Source organism: Dipodomys spectabilis, unplaced genomic scaffold (genome assembly GCF_019054845.1).
Source record: "Dipodomys spectabilis isolate Male_0828 unplaced genomic scaffold, ASM1905484v1 ptg000018l, whole genome shotgun sequence".
Classification (NCBI taxonomy): domain Eukaryota; kingdom Metazoa; phylum Chordata; class Mammalia; order Rodentia; family Heteromyidae; genus Dipodomys; species Dipodomys spectabilis.
This window is the reverse complement of record NW_024870695.1, coordinates 19,652,885-19,670,246: the sequence shown is the minus strand read 5'-3', so window position 1 is coordinate 19,670,246 and position 17,362 is coordinate 19,652,885. Positions and strand designations below refer to the sequence as shown.

Here is a 17,362-nt window from a genome sequence, read left to right as displayed (position 1 = left end):
CTTATCAAGCCAAGAACCAACTGTTTATTTTATTGATTCTGTGTATTGTTCTTTAGTCTTCATTTCATTGATTTTTAAAATTTCCTTTTTTTTACTCATTTTTCATTTGTCTTGTTTTTCTCACCGTGTGAGATGGTTATTTACTTGAGATCTCTTTGACTGATTATGTAAAGCATTCATGGCTATGAATATTCCTCTTACCACTGTCTTTGCTATGTTGTGCTAAGTTGTATTTTTATTTTCATTTGCTTCTATGAATTTTCTGTTTGACCTTCTTTCTTCTAAGATATCCAATGATCATTTAAGAATGTATTGATTGCTGGGCACTGGTGGCTCACGTCTGTCATCCTAGCTTCTCAAGAGCTGAGATGAGGATCATGGTTCAAAGCCAGCCTGAGCAGAAAAGTCTGTAAGACTCTTTTTTTGGGTTGTGGGGCTTGAACTCTGGGCATAGGCATTGTCCCTCAGCTCTTCAGATCAAGGCTAGCACTCTACCACTTGAGCTACAGCACCACTTCTGGTTTTCTGGTGGTTTACTTGGGATAAGAGGCTCACAAACTTTTGTGCCTGGGCTGGCTTTGAACAGCGATTTTCAGATCTCAGACTCCTGAGTAGCTAGGATTACAAGCATGAGCCACCAGAGCCCAGCTTGTGAGACTCTTATCTCCAATTAACCACCCCCAGACTGGAAGTGGTTAGAGCACAAGTGTTGAGCACAAAACCTCAAGGACAGTACCCATTTACTGAGTTCAAGCCCCATTTACTGAGGAAAAAAAAGTGTATAATAATCACTGTATGCTTTTCTATTTTTTTGTAGTTTCTTATATTGTTGATTTCTAGGTTTATTACATTGTGTATTTGTTAAGAGCTATTTTATAACCTAAAATATAACCTATTTTGGAGAAAGTTCTCTGGTCCACTGAAAATAATATGTAATCTGTGTCTTTGGTTAGAACATTCTGTAGACATATTAGATATGATCAATAATATAATTAAATTCTGAAGTTTCCCTGTTTTGTTTTTCTTTTGGTCTGGATGAACTACATACTTGTGAGAGTGGGGTATTAGTGTTATACTACTACTGCCTTGATGTCTATTTCTGTCGATAGTATTTCTTCTGTGAAATTATTTTTACTAATTTGGTGCATAATAGTTTACAATTGTAATACATTCTTGATGGATGTTCCATTTATCAATATGAAGTCTCTTCTGAACAATTTTGGTTTGTCTACATTATCTATATTGCATAGATACTCCTGTTTGCTTTTGGAATCCATGGCTTATAGTAACGTCTTCCCTCCTTTAACTTTAAGGTTACATTTGTCTTGACCAATGAGATTCATTACTTGCATCTTGATTCTTAATTCAATCCACTAGTCGGTATCCATTGTGAAGAATTGAGACAATTAACATCAGAGTCATTATAGAAAAGTATGTGGTATTTCCTGTCATACTGTTTTTGTAGTATTTGGTTCTAATTCTCTTCTGCTTAAGTATTCCATTTAATGAGATTCTTTCCTGCATTTCCATGTTTGTGTTTATCTTCCTTTCTTTGTATGTGTAGAATTCTTCTAGGTATCTTCTGTAATTATGTTTCAGTGGTTATGAGTTCCTTTAGATTTTGCTTATCATGGAAAGTTTTTAAAAAATTTTTCCTTTAATGATGAATGATAACTTTGCTAGATACAGTAACCTAGGCTGATAATTATTTTCTTTCAAGATGGAGGGTATTTTTGGTTGTTGTTGTTTCTTTCTTCAGTTTGTTGTTCTAAAAGTTTCGTGTACTTGATTGACCATTTCTTTCCAAGATGTAGAGATTCTTCTACTACTTTAGTGACTATGTTTAATGATATAGGTTGTGCTTCTTCTTCTGTGCCTATAATTCATAGGTTTAGTCTCTGCTGTCCCAGAGATCTTCAATGTTTCTTTTGTACTTCCTTAATTTTTTCCCTTCCTGCAACAATGTTCTAAATGATCTCTTCAAGTCTTGACATTTTGTCTTCTATTTGATCCAGCCTATTGAAGAAGCTTTCAACTCAAATTTTTATTTGACTTGCTGAACTTTTAATTTCTTGAATTCAATTTGATTTTTTTTCAGGATTTTGAATTTATGTTTCTACAGTTTCCTTCACTTCATGTTTAGTTGTATTCTCTTGGATTTAAGCATGAGTTTGTGTCTACTTTTAATTCATTAATCATAATTATAATCAATGTTTTGAACTTTTCATTTAGGTTTCATTCTTCCCCAACATTAGAGGCCTTTATTGTGGAACTGTTTACCACTGGAGCAGTCATGTTGCCTTGGTTTTTGAGTTGTATCTCAGTACTGGGATTTACATGTCTGAGGCCAAGTAACTGATTAGAAGTTTTACTTGCCTCAGAGTTCAAAAATTTTAAAGTCACAATTATGAGAAGTCTTTAATTCAACGATGTATTTAAAAACGTCATTAAAATTCTGTTTTTTTCCCCTAATGTAATCAGCATGCTAAATCTAAAACAGATAATAGAAGATAAAGCAATCACATAGCCAACAGACTTTTGAAGATGAACTAGATATTGTAAAAATATAGTAAGCAATAGGTGGTGCTATTTTCAGAGGTATATATACCAATGAAAAAGAACTGAGATCTAAATGTATATGAAACCTTGATATACAAGAATTGGTTTGCAGGTCAAGTAGAAAATATGGGGCTTTTCAATAAACAATAAACTAGTTGGTTTCTCAAGTAGAATAAAGAAGAATAAAATGGATCTCCACCTCATACAGTACAATAAAATCAATTACTGAAAAATAAAAATTAAAAAAAATTTTAAGCACATAAATATACCTTTATAATCTTAGAGATGGGAAGACAGCTAAAAGGATAGGCAAAAAGCAATTAATAGATTATGAAGATTAATCTCCTCCATTTAATCATAGAATGGAAAAGAGAGAACACAAGAGTAATTTTTATAACAGATTACTCAATAAAGGATTAGTAACAAGGAGAATTGATATATAGCTATATCAAAACCCAATGGAAAAAATGACTAAATGATATGAAAAGGCATTTCATAGAAAAATGCCAATGTCTACATAATATCTATGTTCAAAGAGGAATGTAAGAGCCTTGGTCCTGGTGGATGGCATGGAGGGTTCAAACATCCTTTACTAACAAAGAAAATTTAATGTATCCTAATATTTGCCTTATTAAAACAAAAATTCATTTCATTTGCACTTGGAATATTTAAAGAACTTATCCTTTTCTGCCTACATATTCATTAATTATTTGAAGTTACTTGATATTCCCCGTTAGTGATATATTTATTTTTCTATAGTTGAACAACTTTATGTTTCTTTCAGCTTATTCAATTTTCTATCCTACTTCACTGAGCTATCATATATGTCTATTCTAGCTTTTGAAGGATATTCAATGAACACAGTATGTACATTACAAAAATTAATTTAATTAAAAAACTCAAATGAAGAGAAGTTCACATTGCCTCCTGGAAAGCATTCATATTTTTCTATTAAAATTGAGAGGTTTTCTAATGGAGCCTAATTTAGTTCATTTTACATCAAAATGAAAGACAAAAAATAAAACCTAACTCCAAATCTGGTTTCTTCATGTTCCTGGGTCTTTTGAAAAAATATTTAGCTTTCACACTTCCTTGAGTTTTCTAACTAAAGTTCAAAAACCTATCCTTCATATCCTCTTCTCCCATCTCCACAGGACAAATCAAGAAGTTCAGAAACACAAAGGGAAAACCAATGTAATCAATTAAATGTTAAATAGTTCCAGAATTGAATGCCTGAACGGAACAACGCTGGCCAATGACCCAAATAAATTTTAGGCACATGCTTTTCCATCTCAGAGCTATGTGGCTAAAGGCAGGCTCAAAACTTTCATGCCACTCTCTTCACAATGTATCACCCTATCATTGAATAATAGAAGACAAACACTGACCTAGTTTAGAAGTGCAGATGAAAAGAAAATGAAAACAGGATACATGACAGCAGCAAGGAAACCATGGCAACTAGAAGGGAGGGTTGTTTTGCTTACTTTATTTTGGTCAGAATAATCAGCAAGCTGAGCCTTCAGCTCTGTAATCTCAGCCTCCAGCAGACGGATCACTTCTTCATAGTCCATTTCCATTCCATGTGCCTGTCTCTGTGCAGCTTCAGCAAGATGAATTCGACTTCGCAAAGCTCTTGTTTCTTCAACCACAGCTTTGGCTTCCTGAAGAGTTCAAAGTTAGTGTTATTGGATAAAAACAAAACAAAACATGCAATGATTTTGTATTCTACATAAAATATTTTCTTCCTTTACTGGTTAGAATTCCAAGACTTAATACAGGTGTGTTCATCACTTCTTCACATGCAAAATGAAATATCTTTTATTTTATTATGTGGACTAGCTGTCCGGTCTTAGTTTTTCCTTTGATATTTTCCTAAGATAGTTTCAGTATGGATTCCCTAACTGCACATACCTAGCATAATGCTAGGAAAATAAAAGAAGCTGAAGAGAATTAAAAATGGAAAATAGAAGAAAAAACGTAGTCTTAGACAAAAGAGTAGGCTGAGACAAAACTGACAAGGCTCATATTCTAAAAAGGCTACTGCAACTTCATCACATGTTGCTGAGAGATGGAGCCTAGATTAACCCTCAGGGTAAAAGCTTTTTCTTGGGCATCAATCTCTATGCCTCACTTCTCATTTAAGGCACACGGTAGGATATTTAATAGTACAACATATACCTGTATCTGTAGGATTCAACACCCATAGACATTTATTGAATATTTGTTCTACTTTAAGTGCTCCATTGTAATTTTCTTATTTGTAGAAAAGCATTAGGAGAAAGGCATATTAAACAACAACAACAACAACAAACCCTTTTCATTCATTAGTGACCAGAGACAGAGAAAAGTTGCATCACTTATTCAATTAATGAACTCACAGCCAAGTCTGCTTGACTCTAACATTAATGTTCTCTTTTCACAATTTTACCTCAATTTTAAATAGCAAAGTAAACCCAAACAAAAATCAACGATATACCATTCAAATCCTCCACCTTACGAAGGGGTTAGGTGGCCAGTACCCTTGTTCTCTCATAATGTTCCTTGGAGCTGGGTCAACAGCAGTCCTTGAGGACACCAATAAAATTTGACACAGCAGTTACTACACTGTAAACCACGTCTTTTTCTTTACTTGACATGCATTTCTCTCTTCTTTGCAATGGAACTTTCTGCTCCAATTGCCATGGCTAATATTAAGCTACAGTAATTTTAATTTTCTCTGAGCTGTTATGGGGCATTTGCTTTTGCTTGAGCCTAAAAACATTTGAAGTGCTGAGCAGGTTAGGAATGTGGACGTATTCTTATGGGTCAGTTTTGCACTCATACATTCAATAATTAATATTAAGTACTTACATGTCATGTTCTGGCATAGGCAGTGAATAGCAAAGACAGAAAAATTTCCCTCTTGTCCCTCAAAATCTGCAGTTGAATTTGGAGAAATAGATAGTGAAGATTTCATACAGAAGACATCAGATTAGAGACCCACTGAAAGGACAGAGATGTAATTTTTCCAACAAGGAGCTTTTTGAGCAAAAGGAACCATTTGTGCAAAGGCTCTGAAGTGGAACTGTGCTTTGCATCTTCAGAGAACAGGAAGGAGGCCAATGGGACATCAGTAGTGAACAGGAAAGGAGAGGAAGAAGTCATAGTCAGATATGAGTGCAGAGTGAGTGTGGGGGTGGGTTGGAGTACAGGGGAAGACATCAGGCTATTCTAAGGGCTTTTATTTTGTGGGGGTGGGGGTAAGGAAAGTGATTAGAGGGCTTGAACTGAGAAGTAATAAGTGATATGAGCTGTCTTACTACTTGTACTACTCTGTTGAGAATAAACTAGAAGGACAATGTGAACGCAGAAGAGGACAGGCAAAGCTCACCATGGCTTGGACAAGTATGTCAGCAGCAGAGATGGCGGGAAGCACTTAGATTCTAAATATAATATAGAAGTAGAGCCAGTAGGTTAGGTCATCAATGACATTTATTTAGGAGACAATCATGTGATGCGATAAAAAATACAAAGGGGCCTTTTTTCTGGTTCAGCTTAGAACATTAGATAGAAGTTAGATAAAAGGAGGAAGGAAAGAAAAATGAGAAAATGGTAGACAAAACAAAAACCAGAAACTATAATGTGAACGAAAGAAGAGAGGTAAGAAGAAATGGGGCACCTTTGAGAAATAATATCAGATGGACTTTGATTGGAGTAGCAGTGTCCTGTGGGGAAATAATTGATCATTAAAATGATAATAATAGGAGAGTAGAAATGGACAGATAGAGGAGCTTGCAACTGGGGAAGTCTTGAGGTTTTCTAAGTGAAAAAGAATGATATGGAAAAATATTTAAAAAGAGGGAGTCAGGTGCTATGATCCATGACTGTAATAGCAGCTGCTTGGAAGGCAGAGGTGGAAAGATAGGGATTTGAGGGCAGCCGAGGCAGTTCGCATGAGAATCTACCTGAAGAACAAACTGGAAGGAAAGGACTGCCAGAAGTGAGGTGAGGGCATGATTCAAGCGGTAAAATGATTATTTAGCAAGTGCGAGGCCCTGGGTTCAGTTCCCAGTACCAAGGGGAAAAGCATGTTTTGAGGAAGCAGTCTGGTAACGGAGTGCAGGGAATAGAGGTATATGGCTAGCCAACAATAGAACGTGTGGCCTCCCACACCCCAGATTCCAAAGAAGTTTTATCTTCCTACATTGGAAATATCTTACAGTCGAGGGGCACTTGGGAAGGAAAAGGATGCCTACCTTGCCCACCATATTTGGCAGTCCCATTCAGGCATCCCAAGAAAGTCATCAGTGATTTTTCTGGGTCAAATTCATAGCAGACTGTTGGTGCCTGCATCAGCTTACTGGGACAGTTCTGTTCTAATGTGTCTTACGTGTCACCTCTGCTAATCTGCTCACTGGGACATGAGGTGTGTCTGTTAGCACCCTCATTTTAGATAAGGTAAAGCACAGAAAGGCTCAGTAACTTTCTCACACACACACACGTCGCCACTGGAAAGCTGAGATTTGTGATTTGAACCCATGCAGTTCAATTATAAACTTGATGTTCTTGGTTACTGTTCCCTACTAATCCATCAAATAGAGAAAATGCTTAAACAAACAAACAAAAATCAGTCCTGGTGACAATACCAGGTACTAGCCCTGCATTTGTCCAGGATGTGGTCTGTAGAGTCAAGCACAAGCAGAAGCCACTATACTGATCCCCATTTTCTATTTAACCAGGCTACAAACAAACAAACAAACAAACAAAATTAACCTGCCTCAAAAGGGCAGAAAATTCACCCTAGCTGCAGTGAAGAATAACTAATTTGATGATTTGTCTTCTTCACACTCACTTCATGTGGCTTTTATGCCTCTATAAAAACAGCACTTTTATTTTTGTTCAGAGAATGCTAGTTAATTAAATGAAGACTCTAGATGGAGATGGAGTTTATTCAGCCATTCTAGTGCATTGATGGCAATACAGTGTGAAGTGCAGCTGGGTGGTAAAAAGATGCAGAGGTTTTGATGCTGAATAAATTCATGCTATTTCTTTTGTAAATGTATAACTGTCAGGCTGGTGAATGTGACCCCTTAGCAAAGTTCTAGCCTAGTTCCCCCTAAATGGCTGTTTAAAAGATCAGTGCATGGAAATGATTACTTTTGGAGGAAACAGGAAAGAAAAGATAACAGCAGTATGCCGGATTTAGCAATAAAGGATCACATCAATCCATTTTCTCTTTTCTTCCCAGGCTGCCTTCTAATAAATAACTGCAAAGCCTTCCGTGTCAGTAATATCTGAGCCTGAATTTTCCCAGTACCTCCCCATGAGCCTGAAATTTCATTCGGGAGAAATGCTGTCATCAATTTACTGATTTACTTTGTACGGGAGCTTAATGCACAGTAGAAAGTTAGTTCACAAAAGAAAACCTAAGGTATGAAAATAAATCAGAAGAATCAACATAGACATGATTTCTTTTAGTGCAAAGTAGTATGAGCAAATTTAGTAGCAGAATTATAAAGTATAATCTGTCGGATTTTTTTTTTTTTTTTTTTGCGGAGGTGGGGGCAACATTGAGGAAATGACTCCAGCTCATCCCGCCCCTTTAAAATAAGGGGTTTCCTACCAACAATTTCACAAGGAATCTTTAGAGAAGATGGGACCAAATTCTCCTTTGAAAACATAATTCAAGCTAACGAAAATCCTTGTAGTCTACTGGAACAAGTGTGTTAGTTATGTGAGTATGATGAGATTAAGGGCAGTCTAAACTCAATGAAAGGACTATATGTTGTATCTTTTTTCTATATACAAAGCAACATACTTTCCAAGAAAACCAAGCAACCATGACCCCACCCCCTTGCCTCCTTCTGCCCCACCTGCTAAAGGAGTAGTACAGTGGTACCATGATGCATGCCTAGAATAAAAAGCATGTGTCTTGGATGAGATGTATCTAGGCTAGCATTTTAGGTCTGTGATTTTTCAAGAAAACCAAGCAACCATGACCCCACCCCCTTGCCTCCTTCTGCCCCACCTGCTAAAGGAGTAGTACAGTGGTACCATGATGCATGCCTAGAATAAAAAGCATGTGTCTTGGATGAGATGTATCTAGGCTAGCATTTTAGGTCTGTGATTTTTCTTTTATTCATTTTTCAGCTGTATAATGCTCTGAGAGAGCCTCTTCATTTATATAGTGGGACACACACCTATCTTTTAAGATTAAAAACAACTCTTACAGTAGGGGTTAAAAAAAACTATTACAGTCCTATCCTTGGTACTGTTTTTCCCTTTCCTTTTCATTATTTGAGAAAAATACATATAATGCCCTATGCTATCAGTGAGCCTGAGTAGATAATTTTTTAAGGCTTTTCCTGAGACAGTCAATTAGTAATAGCAGCTCTTGAACTTTAGAGAGGTTGTTTGGCAACATCATTTTCATGTGTCTTTTTTTTTTAATGCTAGCAAAAATTATGTAAAACCATTTCCTCTCTAGTTATGAGTTCTAACGGCTCCCTAAAGTAGCAGGAAGGAGCCATTAACTACAGTTACACATTGGTAATTAGGCTAGCATAGCCATATCGCTAACCCTGGAAGTTCCGTAAATTTTAAGCTAATCAGTAAATCTTCCAAATGTCAATGTCTGACAGGAGAAAACAGGAGAGTGCAAAGAGATATATGTTTCAGTGCAACGTAACTTAGGCTACAGAGTCCTAAAGAATACAGTGTCTTATCAGTTTCCCACATTCATGCATTTGAAAACCTTTCCTGGTCATGGCCCCATGATAGCTTATGAAAAAGATTAAGGGTTACTGCTGGAAGAAGGCTGTTCAGTAAAAAGCGCATAAAAGTAAAAGCAAGTTATGTACTTAACTTGAGGGTAGGGATGGGATGGAGAAAGATAGGGGCGAACCATGGAAAGGGTGACATCAAGATGCACTGTATTCGTAACTTGTGCAAACATTTTTGTACAATTTCTTCATAAAGACAGATAAACAAAAAGCAAGTTATATCTATTATCTTTAACTTGTGTATCTGATTCATTTTTACTACCACTTTCAAAGGCTAACCTCCAAGTGCTTTAGATACCTTTCTGAATGAATTTACAATTCACCCCACAGTCATGGGTACAGATGGGCGAGAATCTGAGTTCACAAAACTTAAATACCTCTGATAGAAACTCTCTCTTTTCTCTTCCTTTTTTCCCCTCTGTGTGCATCCAGCCCTGATACTCACTGCCTTTCTTAACCAGTCACTAAGCACTGGGGTCTTTGATGTAACTGGCAGCTATTTCTGGATTCCATTTGCACCTACAACATTACTGATCCAAGTATTGGCCACTTTATGCTTGGGGTACTAATGAAAATCACAAGTACTGTATATTGTGTTCCTCAACGTAATGAAATCTACATACTTCTGAAGGATCAAATTTCCTAAAATACTGCCCAAATTTAAGTATATTGTTTATAATAAAACAGATCCTCACTTTCCATGTCAAAGTTCTTCATTGCCTATTCCAGATCAGTCTTTCACTCTAGTGCATTCAACTCTCTTATAGTACCAATTTATATTAAAATCCTAGACTACATTCTCCCACTTTGAAGATGCTGTTGGTCACATCATCCACTAGGTGTATAAGCTTTTCCCTCTGTCCACTTCTCACCTGTTCTTCAAACTCTGCCTCAGCTTTCAATCTAATTTTTCTAATTCTAGTTATAGATAATCATTCTGCTTTTTATCCTTTATAAAATCTGTTATTTACAATTAACCACATAGTACTTACCATTTCCTACTTCTATCCTGAAGGAACATTAAAAAATTTTTATTATTTAACTTTTTAATATCAAAGGGTCTTGACTGCCCAAATTAGAACATAAATTGAGACTATGCATATATACTACGAATAGGTATTCCACTCGAAAGAAAATGAGAAATAACTGAGCATGAAAATAACTGAGCTAAAAATAAGTTTCACTTTTCATATATAATAATCATTAGAGAGACCTTTATTAGGCAAGAATCTTCCATAGGAATATTTCTTCATAAATTTTTTTTATTTTAGGTGAATATTGGAATTACATATCATTAAATAACTATATACTATGGAAAATGCATATAATGAAAAACAATTTTGTTATGCTCTTTGGATATAAATTCTAAAAAAAAAAACCCTTCTATTGTATCTATCAAGCAAATGAATATATAAAAACCTAGCAAAATGCTCTTTCCACGCTCGCTCTTTTCCAGCTCTCTTTCTCAGCTCTTTCCCAGCTCTCTCTCTTTCCCAGCTCTCTTTTCCCAGGTCTTTCCCAAGTCTTTCCAAGTTGCATGGAGGGCCAATATGGCCTGGTGCCAGCCAGAACAATGAATAAATCTACTGCTTACCTGAATACCACATGCGTGGTGTGGTTCTTACTCGGCTACCTCTTTTTAAAAACCTAACATAAATAAATGGTGCCGCTGAAACCCGGGAAGGGCTTAAAGTCAGGATAGGTGGGATTCTTTTCTGTTTTTTTTTTTTGTTTGTTTTTTCCCTTTTTGCTCTGAGGAATACCCACAGTTCTGATGGCCTTTTGTGAACCCATCTGTCTGCTGTGGACACAGCGCGTCGATATCATTGCTGCCTTCACATCCACATCCACACCACTTCTCTACTCTGGTGAGTGAAACTACTCTCTATGGTTCTCTGTTGCTCAGTCTCTGTCCAAACGTGGCGCCATGCCAGAGAGCTCCTACAGCCTTTAGCTGAAAGGCCGGTCACTTCTGAAGCCGAAGATGCTTGGTTTTGGGGGCTTGGCCATTTCTCTCTAGAGGGCTCTGGGGGAAGCCAGGACGCGGCTTCTGCCTGGTCAGCTCTCCTTCACTCACCAGACTGACTCTCCTACACATTTAATGGGGTGCTGCGAATCATGCCCGAGTGGTGACACCCCTTTGAAATGCCTCCCGCGCTCCCTGGAAAGCCAGAGCACCTAATTTTATGCCATTCTCAGATGTAGACAGTTTTTGCCACTGCAATGGTAAATGGTCAGAACTCTGTTTACTTTCGGGCTCCCTTTGCTCTCTCTCTGCCAATCATGTCTAATGTTCCCTATCTCTTCTTTTCTCTTTTCTACAACACTTTGGCTTGTGCCCTGAAGAGTGTGATGCAAGCTGGGTCCCAGGGACACCCCCTCTAGGTTCCCTCTCAAAGGATAGCCAAACTAGGCTTGATCTATTTGTTCAGGCTTTCTTTGCATTTTTTCAGAAATTCGCCATCTTGAGTTCACCATCTTGGCCACATGGCAGGTTAAGGGTTTGGCCCCATCTGACCCTTAACCTTCCACTAAGTTTAGTACTCCATCTATTCTAAGGTGCCTTGCTAACAAGTTGCTCCTTTCACAGGCCTGGTAACTGAGGCCCAACCATCTGATGTGCTTTGTTAGCAAAGATGTCTACACATTGTTGTCAAAAATTTTAGGTTTTGAGTTTTGCGTTTTTTGTTTTGTGTTGTGTATTCTACTACTGACTACGTGGTTCTAAAATACTGGGCATATCTGTGCTACAATTGTCATCACATCTAATGAGTTTTGTCATTGCAGAATATTTGTTGGTCAGTTCTTGATAAGGAGCAGGTAAGCTCTACTTATTCTATTTGATCAACTTGTTGCTTTAATTGGAAATAATAAAGGGCTTTTGTGGCAAAGACTGCAGTTCAAAGCCAGCCTGGGCTGAAAAATCCCTAAGACTCCATCTCCCAACTAACCTGCAAAGAGCCAGGCTGGAAGCATGGGTCAAGACTCTTATCTCTAACCAGCCACACACTGGAAGTGGTACTATAACTCAAAGTGGTAGAGCACTAGCCTTGAACATAAGTGCTCAGGGACAGTGTCCAGGCCTTGAGTTCAAACCTCCTTGGATAGCAACTGGGACAAACCATCCTAGCAATGAGCACCTAGACTCAGCCAGTCTGGGGAACAAGGGAACATGGAGAGGAGTAAGAGGAGATGATGTCACATCAGCTACTTTGTGCCTGCCCTTTCAAAATTAACCAGAGCTGGGAGGTCAATAGAAGTAAGAAGCCTGCCCATCCAATGTCTATACCTGTCTACCTATTTTTTTATTTTTATTTTTTTTGTGTCTGGTCGTGGGGCCTGAACTCTGGGCCTGGGTGCTGTCCCTCAGCAATTCAGCTCAAGGCTAGCACTCTACCACTTGAGCCACAGCACCACTTGCGGCTTTTTTCTTTTTGCTTATGTGGTGCTGAGGAATCTAACCCAGGGCCTCATGCATGCAAGGCAAGCGCTCTACCACTGAGCCACCTTCCCAGCCCCCCTGTCTACCTATTAACTGAACAGGAATTTAGATTCTTGCCTTTGTCACTTGACTTCTCCTCTACCTAATCGCCAGATGTCAGAAGTAGCTAGGGATATTTCTACCAACATTTTCAGCCCCAAGTCCTTCCTCTTGCCATTTATTTGTTCTCTAGTATTTTTTTCCAGCCCCTCAATGCCTCATGAGATTTCTCCAGACTTCATCTAAGGACTCATGCCACCAAAGGACAGCTGCTGCTCACTGCCTTCTCTAGGAGGGGACCAAATTCCAGTCTTTTACCCCTAATGTCAATGCCCCTTTGTCAGCAGGAAGTAGCCAGAGAGAATCCGCGCCCTATTTCATGATTATTATAAGGCTGGAATGTAAGGTCCGCTCTTGGATGGTGAGCAGATTCCACCCTCCTTGCAGCAAAGTCTCCACCTAGTACCTCCATTACCTAGGCAATTGGTACACCTGGAAGAGGTCACATCTGCATCTGCTGAGATCACATCTGAATTTGATGTGGCTACACCTTTCTTAGCCCATACCCTAGATAAGGCCTAGCCCAGGCCCAGACTCTCTCTTTCCCAGCTCTCTCTCTTTCCCAGCTCTCTCCCAGATCACTTTCCCAGCTCTCTTTTCCCAGGTCTTTCCCAGTCGCACGGAGGGCCAACATGGCTTGGTGCCAGCCAGAACGATGAATAAACCTACCCCTACCTGAAAAACAACAACAACAACAACAAAAACCTAGCAAAATAAAGCAACTATCAAGGTTGAAAAGGGGTAGTTATAGTTGTTTGGGAGATTTACTTCTTTTTTTTAAATTAAATACATGATTTAAAAATTATATATATACTAATTTATATTTTCTTTAAAAAATGACAATTTCCCAACATGTCTAAATTCAGTCGGACGACAGTATAATCACAAACATTCCTTCCAACCCCCCCCCCCATTATTTATTCCACAATTTATATAGAAAAACTTCCTTGTATGTATAAAATTGTTAGATATTTGCTAGATGAAGAAGCAAAGACTTCTTTAGTTTGTATCTAAGAAACAAATGCTTCCTTTTGCAAAGGAAGATTTTGTAAGCTTTCTGAAGGAAAATCAGGTCATAAAAATTATAATTAGATTGAATTAACCTTCCCTAGAGTTATCAAGTACTTTACCTGCCTTACTCCTGAGTATCAATGAAAATCAAAGAAACAATTTCAGTCTCCTTTATGAATAAGTTCCTAATTAAGAACTAATACCTGAGTATAGCTAACTGATAAGTTTCACTTACTAATATCTGATGATACATTTCACAATATAAATAAACTACTTAAACCCTGTTTTGGCATTATATTAAACACTGAACAAGTATTTTCTTGTTTAGTGAAGGTTGACATAAAGCTAAACTATTCTGGTTACCAACATAGCAAATGAACATTTATAGTGTTGGAAGGGCTGTATTCCCCACCCCCCCAACAGACAATCAGAGTTTAAAACCTTCTTCTAGTGCTGGTGGCTCATGTTTGTAGTCCTAGCTACTCAGGAGACTGAGACAAGAGGATCACGGTTTGAAGCTAGCACACACAGGAAAGCCCTTGAAACTCTTACCTCCAATTAACCATCAGCTGAAATGGAGTTGTGGCCTCAAATGGCAGAGAACTAGCCTTGAGCAAAAAAGCTCAAAATCTAGGCAAAATCTAGGCCTTGAGTTCAAGCACCAAGATCAGCAAAAACAACAATAAAGAACAGAACTGGCTATCATAATAACAGAAAAAGGAAGGAGGAGGAGGAGGAGAAAAGTTATGAGAGAAAGAAGGGAGGGAGTTAAGGAGGAAGGAAAGAAAGGGAGGAAGGAAAGGAAGAGGCAAGGAAAGGAAAGAAGGGAGAAGAGCATGCCACAATATTTAAGGCATATATAAAACTGTGAAATTTGTTACCAAAGACATATATGATGGTCACTTCCCAGATACGTTATTTATAGAGAAAACAACTGTAAAGACCAACTAAGCCCCAAACGGACCCAAGATTATATATGAACTTAATCTGTAATGTTGGAATAAATAGTATAACACATGGTTGCTACAACAAACCAATTTGAAAATAAACTGGAAAGTGTAGACTCACAAAAATGTGAATTGAAGATATGAGGGAGATTTTGGTTAAATATACATCTGAAACATGGTAAGAATGTTTTTTTCAAAGTTTGAATGAAGAAAAGAAAAATCATAAAAAGTACATTGTACAACACAAAAATGGTATTTAAAAATATCAAAAAAGGTAGAACAGTCATTTGTATACAAACTTTGGTTCTGAAATGGAAAGAATTTGATAAATGACCTTACGACATAAAAAGATCTCATGTATTGGTCTGAGGACAAAGAAAAACCGTGATTAACTATAAGAATATAAGAGGATAAAAGAGGAAAAAAGCACAATTGGGAAGGGGAAGCAGAAAAGATAAGATAAATATGGCAAGAGGGACAAGAGTTATATATCACTAGGAACTATATAAGAAAGCCAACTGCTTTCCTTACTGAGAAATTGTAAAGAAAATACTAATCTACAGTTATAGATGATCTTTTACTATCCAACTGGGTGATAACAAATCTAAGTAAATACTTTCAAGTACTTTATGGCTTATTTACATGGGATTAGGCATAACTAGAGAAATCTTGTTTTAAATTCATAATAAGTATTTTGTGAATACATCATTTACTACACTGTCAGGAGGCCCAGGCTGAAAGAAGACTATCGAAAGTGTTTCTCACACAGCAAACTGCCTTATCACCACTTCCTGCTCCAGTAACATTTACCAGTTTGTCAGTCAAAGTAATATATATTGCTTCAACACACACAAAAAAATGCAAGTGCTTGACATTTATGTAGAAATGTACCCTGAGAAGTGCTCTCTCAGCAACTGATAAGGGAGTTTTAAAGATGTATGCTTGTTGGTTTTTAGGTAAATATGAAAAATTATAGGGGATAATGTCACTTTTGTATCTGAATATACTTCTAACAACTTACCAGCTCCATGGTACCTCTTATGAAATGTTTTCGAGAAACTGACAGTCTTGTTCTATTTCTTTGTTTATCTGCATGATACTACTAGAAGTATTTGATATAAATATCTTAGAAATTCTTTTGCCAAAAGTTTCTTCTAGGTTACAACAGGCCTGTGTACAAAGCAGCTGATGAGGAAGTGTGTATGTGGTCTTTAAGAGTATGGAACCAAAAACACTTGTATCATCATGTACTTAGGTAGGCCAACCTGTTCTAGGCAATACTATAATCTAACTGCAGGGCTTCTATGAAAAGTAATCTCTTCCAAACAACTTCACACTGAAAATTCTGTGACTCAAGTTAATACACCACAATTAACATGACTTTTATCACACAAGGAAGGTAATAGCATTTCTCTCGGAATCTTTAAAATTGGCAAGCTTTTTTTCCTCATTAAGAAATGGGCATTCTGCCAGTGGCTCACACCTGTAATCTTTGCTACTCAGGAGAATGAGATCTGAGGATCGTGGTTCAAAGCCAACCTGGGGCAGAAAAGTCCATGAGACTCTTTATCTCCAATAAACCACCCAGAAAAACACAAAAGTGGTGCTGTGCTCAAGTGGCAGAGCACGAGCCTTGAGTATAAAGAGGCTCAGGGACATTGGCTAGGCCCTGAGTTCAAGTCCTAGGACTGGCAAAAAAGAAAAGAAAAGAAATGGGCATTCTGAAATGGATATGTATTAGTCTGTTTTCTGTTGCTATAATGAAATACTTGAGGCTGCAGAACTGGCCAGTAAGTTTGTTTAGCACACGTTGTGGGATGCTGGCAGTCTGGGCAGTATGATGCCCATTCTGATAAGGGGCCCTTTGGATGTATTCCACCACAGCAGATGGTATCAGGATAGAAGTGTGTGAAGGGGAAAGGGGCTTGCAAGTGTGAAAGGGAGTAATCACTTGGAGACATAGGTCCATGGTTTTCCAAGGTACATCTCCAATGACGGAAGGCTCTTTCCCTCTTTCAATGGTTCTACTATCTCTTCCTATATACTCCTGAGGACCAAGCTTTCAACCTAGGAACTTACGGGAGATATTCAAATTATATCTAAAACATAGCAACACCTCTATTTGCCAATGGTTGCTTAGAACGCTAACATTCTTGTTCAGTGAATCATAAAGCGTGGCTGGCATCTGTACAAACGGGAATGACAAACATCTTCATGTTCCTTTCCCAGGTAAGCTTTCTTTACCCATGGCAGTCTCTTGGGCAGAGTCTAATGGCAGAGAATAGGAGAGTCATTTTTTCTGAATCTTATGATTTAGAATTAATGCTGAAAAATGCAACTAATTTTGTGTAATTAGCTTCTTTAGACTACCATCATTTCTAGTTTTATAATTTTATGTATTTTGTAATTTACAATTTTCTTAAAGAGATTTCAAAAAACTGCTTAAGATAACTGTAGATCTACAAGCAGTTGGAAACCACCCCCCCAACAGAATTCCTAAGTTCTCCCCATTCAATCCCAAGTGCTTGTATCTTGCATTACTA

At 37.6% G+C, this 17,362-nt stretch overlaps 1 protein-coding gene across 1 annotated transcript in view; it reads right to left on the bottom strand.

Annotated features, from left to right (window-relative positions):
- Stxbp4 (syntaxin binding protein 4) overlaps positions 1-17,362 on the bottom strand; it is a 121,405-nt gene that overhangs the window by 47,575 nt on the left and 56,468 nt on the right. The window contains exon 12 of the mRNA XM_042672166.1: positions 4,044-4,220. Coding sequence (XP_042528100.1) covers positions 4,044-4,220 — 177 coding nt within the window. The remainder of the gene's footprint in view (positions 1-4,043; positions 4,221-17,362) is intronic.